This window comes from Centropristis striata, chromosome 1 (assembly GCF_030273125.1).
Source record: "Centropristis striata isolate RG_2023a ecotype Rhode Island chromosome 1, C.striata_1.0, whole genome shotgun sequence".
Classification (NCBI taxonomy): domain Eukaryota; kingdom Metazoa; phylum Chordata; class Actinopteri; order Perciformes; family Serranidae; genus Centropristis; species Centropristis striata.
In genome coordinates, this window is record NC_081517.1 from 33,039,219 (window position 1) to 33,047,285 (window position 8,067).

Below are 8,067 nucleotides of genomic sequence, written 5' to 3' on the forward strand. Positions count from 1 at the left end.
CCAAGATCTATTAATTTAGCTACTTAACTTATCGCATAAGTTTAAAACAATTTTATTTTTATTGTAAAGTTTCTAAGTTAGAAATAAAAGCTTTATATTATATATCAAACTGAATCCGGTTAACTCAGAGCTGAACTTTTTGATTTTTTTTTTTTTTGGGAGAAACGTGACCACACGAGGCAATAACTCTCCTCATGATTGTTTATTTGTTTGATAAAACATGTCAACACGCCCAACAAAGCTGGCCTTCTCCTGCCTCTAAATGGGCTCACTGTAGAGTCATTTAAGCCACTCCGATGTAAAAATCTCACCTCTTCTCTGCTGGAAATGTTGCAGTGATGGACAGACGGGCATTAACAGTGCGTTTTGCTCCCGTCCAATCAGAGAGCAGCGGGATAATTAAAGGGCCAATCAGAGAGCGGCGCGGTGCCGGAGGGGCGGGGCTGACTGTGTGCTGGAATGCTGCCTCGCTGGGAATGTTTTCCACTTTCAATCACTTTTTTTTCTCCCAGTCCTCCTCACAAGGCGCTCTTTAAGCCCCGGTGTTGCCACACAGAGCAGCCATTCATCGGCTCTACAGTCAGCCACACACACTCCCATGTTGAACCACTGGACATCTAAATTGGTAAGTTATGTAATTTTTAAAACTAAATTTATATGATAAACGGGACTTTTTATATTAGTATTTATTTGCCAGTTGGGTTGTTTTTTTATTGGAAGAGGTTTAGCGTTTATTTAGCTTTGATGAAGCTATATTTTTCTGGATGCGGTTGTTTCATCCAAATAGCATTATCATTATTAGGCTATTTAATTGGCTAGAAATATGCCGTCATATGGTGAAATTTAATCCGCTAACTCTCCTGACCCGTTTAACGTAAATTAAACCGACTTACAAGAAATTTTAAATTGTATATTTTCAAGCCATTTCTGGAGCTAATTGGTATGTTTTTAATATACTTCATGTTGTTTTTAGGTGTAGCTCCTTTTGCTGGATCGGTTTTCCAGTCGACGGTGGAAAAGGATTTGGACACTTTTACGCAGCAGTATGGCTTTGCATGAGAAGAGTCAGCAGTAACTGGGATCGCCGTAGACTCCAGACAACTTATTCAGTTAAATCAATTACACTGAAAAGTTTGGACTTCCTCTAAAACCAAGTTTTGAGTTTGCGTGTATTTTTGTCACTTGTTGAAAGTTAAAAAAAAAAAAATGTCCGGCGAGGAGCACAGCCTGTCCGAGGCGGAACTGAGTCCCGGAGGGTCAGACGATGGTCACTCACTGTCACCGACTCAGCCCGGAGCGCCACCCCGCCAGGACTCACCTCTGACCGGGCCGCCGCAGCAGCTCACCTCGCTGTGTGTCGCAGATGGCAGCGAGGAGGACGGAGGCGATAGAGCCAAGTCGGAGATGGAGGACGATCGCTTCCCGATCGGCATCAGGGAGGCGGTCAGTCAGGTGCTGGACGGGTATGACTGGACACTTGTGCCAATGCCGGTGCGCGTTAACAACGGAAACAAAGCGAAGCCCCACGTGAAGAGGCCCATGAACGCCTTCATGGTGTGGGCGCAGGCGGCGAGGAGGAAACTGGCCGACCAGTACCCCCACCTGCACAACGCGGAGCTCAGCAAGACCCTGGGCAAACTGTGGAGGTCTGTATGGGCTGGTTGTTCCACAGAAGAACAGTGTGGCCATACAGTGGCACGTTTCCTGTGTCGCCTGTGCGTAAAGGATAAGTGTGGGGGTGTAGATGTAGAAAGTGGGCAAATTAGAAGCTCAAACTGGTGACTGTAAACAAAGCAAACACATAGTAACAGAACTTGGTGCTTTTTGTTGTATAATTTGGGCTAAATATCAGCTTAAATAACGAGCCTCACCCTCTTTATCCTCTGCGCACGGGGTTGACTGCGATACTATTTATAATTTCTTAGACATATTCTAAGAAAAATACTTTCACATTAATTCAAAAGGCCTTCCAGCAACTAAAAATCTCTGCTTGTTCTGCCCCCAGGCTGCTCAACGAGAGCGACAAGAGGCCATTCATCGAGGAGGCGGAGAGGCTGAGGAAGCAGCACAAGAAGGACTACCCGGAGTACAAGTACCAGCCCCGGAGACGCAAGAACGGCAAACTAGCTCCTGCCAGTGAGTCAGACAGCCAGGGGGAAGGGGAGGCCAGCCACTCCCAGTCACACTACAAGACCCTACATTTGGAGCACAACGGCGGGGCTGGGTCTCCCCTGGGTGACCTGCACCACCACCACCATCACCACCACCATCCTGCTGGTGAGTGTCTGGACACAATAATCATCATTTACATTTGGGTCAAGTACTTACCAGTACTGAGTACCAGCATTCTGATATGATGTGAATGAACCCTTACTTCAAATTTGTATTAACACTATTACGAATAGACTCAGATTTATACAAACCCTCATATAAACTGAATTAAATGATCCTTTGTTTCATAACCACATTTTCCATGTGATTCAACAAGATATTGACAGTTGATTTAGGCTCCTTTGTTCGAATCTTTGACTATTTAGGTTCACCCATTTTAGATAAACATGTATAATATAAATATATGCAAGACTTATTTGATGATCAACGATGTTACTGCTAAATTTGGGTACCGGCATGTTTTCTGGTCCAATCTTGGCACTGATCTAAATCAAAGTGACGCTAAAAGAAGTGTCAAAGTTCCCATGACCATGTCGTCCCTTCTCCTCTTCCCTCTAGGTCAGGGTCACAGCCCGCCCACGCCCCCCACCACCCCAAAGACAGAGCTCCAGTCTGGGAAACTGTCAGATGCCAAGAGGGAGGGGGCAGCAGGAGCGGCTGGAGGATCAGGGGGGTCCAGGGGAGGCCTCGGGGTGGGAGCTGAGGGGGGACCCGGTGGCCCGTCATCATCGAGCTCTAAACCCCACATCGACTTTGGCACCATGGACATTGGTGAGATCAGCCACGAGGTGATGTCCAACATCGAGCCGTTTGATGTGAACGAGTTCGACCAGTACCTCCCTCCGAACGGCCACCCGCAGAGCGGAGCAGGGGCCTCCGCAGCCGGATCCTCGGCCTCGTCTTACGCCTATGCCCTGGCTGCTGCTAGCGGCCACTCTGCGTGGCTCTCCAAACAGCAGCAGCAGCCTCAAGCCTCCCCCTCGTCCTCCGACCCCTCCAAGGCCCAGATCAAGAGCGAGTCTGCGGCCGGGAGCCACTACGCCGAGGCCTCGTCCTCTCCCTCCTCAGGCACCCATGTCACCTACACCCCGCTCAGCCTCCCTCATTATGGATCAGCTTTCCCCTCGCTGGCCTCCAGGGCTCAGTTCGAGTATGGAGAGCACCAGGCCCCCGGGGCGTACTATGCCCACTCGAGCCAGCCCCCGGGGCTGTACTCAGCCTTCTCCTACATGGGCCCGACACAGAGGCCTCTGTACACGACCATCGGAGACCCCTCCAGCGTGGCCCCCTCTCACAGCCCCACACACTGGGAGCAGCCTGTTTACACCACACTCACAAGACCCTGAGGGAGACCGACTGAGCAGAGGGAAATATGGGAAGTGTATGAGTGCATCTGTGTGTCTGCGTGAGTGCAAATATGTGAGCATGTGATTGTGCATGTGTGTGTGTGCGTGTGTGTGTGTGTGCCTGTGCCATATTGATGTTAGAGGTTTTTACTTTTTTTAGCCAATATAATGCAAAGATGCATCCACGGAGGCCTTACACAGTTTTAAAAAAAAACAGCCACAAATTCACACAATATAAAGTGTGAATCATGGGTAAACTGCCAATCAAAAATTAAATAAACATTAACAAAATGTGTGCCATCATAAATTTATAAGTCGGGATGTACAGTGAGGTGAGAGAGCGTGACGAGTGACTCTGATTTGACCCAGAGACAACGGGTTTAGACTGATGTAATCAGATTTTATTAACCAAACTAAAGCAGATGTTTTTGATGTTATTGTGTTATTTTATATGAGTAGTAAGTTTATTGTCGTTGTCGATATCCTAGGGTGTAACTTTATTGTGACTGATTTGATATTACACTAATACAGCTGCACCACTGCTTTGGGAAAAGCAAAATAAGATGTTCCCTGCATGGGTTTTTTTTTTCTTGTGGCCAGGAAAGGATAGTTGCAACCTTTTTTTTTCTTTGTAGATAGCACACTCTTCTGTCCTTTCATTACACTGACTTCACTGAACTGAAGAATTAAGCATTTAAGGGGAAAAATAGGAAAAAGAGAGGGAAAGAGAGCTCTTATCAGCTTAGTCGTGGACACTTACCTCAACTCTGTTCATTTTGTGCCAATAGCAAAGGAGAAATACGACATTGGATACCTGATCAAATAATGCTGAAGGTATTCAACTTGTCACAGCTCCAGTCTTCCTTTATTTTGCTTTTTAACATTTTGCTGATTCGCATTTGTTTTTATTTTCCCAATAACTGAGTTAAAATCTATAAGTACAAAGTCTCAACCAAATCTCTTCAGATAATTGGCCAGCTTTGGGTCCTACTTAAGGATTAGAATCACATGTACAACCGCTCTGCACTGCATGTAGGCCAAAGCATGTTTTCGTCTGTACAGGTTTTTTTTCTCCCTATATTGTTTCCAAATAGTCCTCTTCAGCAATGTGAATAATGGTCATTACCACAGCCTTCACCTTTATTATGTGATGCATACCTTATCATTTTATACTGACCCTCTTACCATGTAGTTATTATTTTTATGTAAGTAATAATGCATTGTGTGTCACACCTTTGCTTCTTCCATTTTGTATAATTCTGGATAGTTTTGTAAAGTGTTTGCTATACATTCACTTGAGTATTTTGCTTCCATACAAGAAAAGCAATGTTGAAATTTTATTGTTGTCATCTATTAAATCAATTTATTTATAAAAAAAATAAAAAAAGTCTGTGTAAGAGCGTTATTTTATGTACCAGCTATGGTTCAGAGATAAAACATGGATCAGCAAGCAAGCAGTGGAGGAGGTAGAAGTTCTTAAATCTTTAAGTAAAAGTAATAATGCAACAGTTACAAGTAAAAGTCAACGTTACTTAAGTACAAAACAATTAGCATCAAAACATATCACAAATAAAGTACTTTTTATGCAGAATGGCTCATTTCAGAATAATATGAATTACTGGATTATAAGCAGTCATGGAATATAACTAAGTACATTTACTCAAGTGCTGTACTTAACTACCATTTTGAGGTCCTTGCACTTTACTTGATTATTTCCATTCTATGTAACTTTATACTTCTACTCCACTACTATTTTGAGGCAAATATTGTACTTTTTACTCCATTACATTCAGCTGTCAACTTTAGTTACTTTTCAAGTCGAGACTTATCATAAAAACATGATACATTTAAAGTAATTAGACATTTTCTTTTTAAAATTAAACCTCATAGAATAATATTAAGTAGTTAAAATGAACCCTATTTTCTATAAAATTAAAATGCTGCTTCCATAAATGCATCAATACCAATAATGTATTAATAAATTTAGAATGTATAATACAGTCTACAAGCTATTTTACTTTGATTGACTTGACTTTTCTTGTAGTGGAGTCATTTCACAGTGTTGTATTAGTACTTTTACTTCAGTAAGGGATCTGAATACTTTACTTATACTAGTTATAAGTAGTGATCTATTAATGTGTTTATTACTTTAATGTTGCAGCTGGTAAAGATGAGGCTTATTCAAAGTACTTAATGCACTCCTAGGTACTCTAATCTCTAATAATAAATCATAATTTGTCAGTTGATTATATTTTGTATTTATGATCTGAGTCTGCAAAGTCACTAAAGCTGTCAAAAAATGTAGTGCTCTACTTTATTTTCCCCTGAGATGTAGTAGAGTAAATGTAAAAATTGACAGAAAATGGAAATACTCAAGTACTTCAAAAATAATACTTAAGTGCCTTACTTAATTGAATGTACTCAGTTACATTCCACCACTGTGAGCAAGGAAAGGATGTAAAAAATAAATTAAAAATACGCTGCTGACGTGTGAACTGTAATAACAACACAATCAGCGCCCCACCACCCTAAGCTGTTTAGTGTGTTTGTGTGTGCGGTAGGCTAAAATTGACTACTAATTCCCCACATTTAATCGGCTGGGGACTGCGTGTTACTGAGAAAGACAAAGAGAGCCTTTCACCAAGGGAGAGAGACAGAGAGAGAGAGAAGGGGTGGGTGTAAAGAGCCAGAGGCAAGGCCAATTTCAGCTCAGTAACCGGCCTGTACACTTGGACTTTTGTACATAGCTTTCCTTTCACTCTGCCCTCTCCTCTCCACCTGAGGCTCCCTCCCTGCCTCCACACTCAGCTGCTGTTTAAACTCATTCAGCGGGTATCCAGAATCAAAATGTCAAGTTCATTGTGAGGAAGATGTAAAACAAAGGTGATGACAGATGTGGTAGTCACCAAACACCAAACATGAGGGGCAAGATCTAAAAAGTCAAATTAAGTAGAAAAAGAAAGCATAATTAGTCCACACCAGGGACCAGCTGTTCATTTCATAATTAGAAATGCTACACTTGATTTCTGGTTTTAACAGATAGTTGCACTCGGAGAAGAAGTCGGAGTCAACAAATCAGGTGATTCACAAACACTGATAGAATCATGTTGTGGGCATAGACAGGAAAAGATAATGGATAACGGAACGAATTGCAAAATGCAGTAAGAGAGGAAATATTAGAGATGGAACATATAAAAATGATTGAAACCAAAATGAACCCTACTGGCATGTGGGCATTTAAAAGGTTTCTTAATTTGGGGAGATTTTTACGAGGAGTTTAGGATGCGCAAGACATTTAAAATACACTACGGCAACTTATGTTGCGGGGAAGTACATTTCTGGTTTTATCTGTGCAATCCTCATTCACTGTTTATTACTTGACTTATGGTAATTTGATTATTTGCAAATTTGCTTGGGAACTTGCATCATCAAGCATATCAGATCTAATGTAAAAGGCCTTAAGGGGAAGCCTGCACTATTTCTTTATTTATTTTATTCACCTTGATTATACCAGGAATATTCCAACTGAGATGTAGAATGTATTTAAAAAGTCAGTCCTGCATGCTCAAGACAGCAGCATAAAAGTGATCACATACAAGAATAAGCAACAGTCTCAGAACAAACAGCATATTTATAAGAACATGAATCATTAGTGTTCAGCAACAGGAAACAGTCCTTAATCCTGCCATTCTTATAAAATAATCTAGTTTGTGATGACTCTGTTGCTCACTGCAGGATGAAGGAGCAAAAACTTTAAAAACACTTTTCAGCAAAAACAGAGCAGAGTCAAGGAATGGCATCTATAATTTGTCTGCGTGACAGAAGGTTGCAGCTACTGATAGTTTTAGGAGTCAGTAGAGAACACAAGTGTGGAAGCAGTTCATGTAATATGGCTAAAGGAAGACAAACCAACTGCATTGATGTGTGTGGAAACCTGACTCAGAGACAAACACAGCATGCTACTCTGAATCCTGAATATTTTCAAAGATGAATTTACATGCACATATAAATAAATAAAAAAAATCAACCATAATCAAATGCTGATAAAAGTCCCTGTCTTGTCAAATGTGCATTTTCCTATAAATGTGTTTGACCAGATTAACAATAAGGGTTTAAATGGTGGTTTATATTTTTGCCCTGAGGCCCTCAAAAGGGTTAATCCACTCATGTCCATTCTATTTCTAAATATACTATGTAATGTGTCCCGTTTTAGCTAATATCAGACACTTTTCATCTCTGTAGTAGAAGCATTTGACATACAGTATAGGCTTTTGCAAAGTATGGCAGATTAGAAATTAGTTTAATCGAGCACATTTAGATTTTGGTTAACATGGATTAATATGATCTGTCTCTGATAAATATATACAATACAAAGATACATTGGAAAGAGGAAGTAAAAATGAACAGTTGTTGCTTGTTTGCACTTTGCACTTTGCATTCACTGTAAAAATCTCTTTGGGTACTTCATCTTACTTTATTACATTTTAGATTGAATTACTGTACGTTTTGCTTCACTACATTTTTTGACAGCTGTGGTTACTTGTTACTT

General features: G+C 41.2%; 1 protein-coding gene across 1 annotated transcript; it reads left to right on the plus strand.

Moving 5' to 3' along the window:
- Positions 1–498: 498 nt before the first annotated feature.
- Positions 499–4,905, plus strand: LOC131976233 (transcription factor Sox-10-like). The gene is made up of 4 exons (XM_059339166.1): positions 499–625; positions 974–1,646; positions 2,006–2,277; positions 2,731–4,905. Exons 2-4 carry the CDS (start codon positions 1,207–1,209, stop codon positions 3,516–3,518), a joined length of 1,500 nt encoding a protein of 499 aa, XP_059195149.1. The 5' UTR covers positions 499–625; positions 974–1,206; the 3' UTR covers positions 3,519–4,905.
- Positions 4,906–8,067: the final 3,162 nt, after the last annotated feature.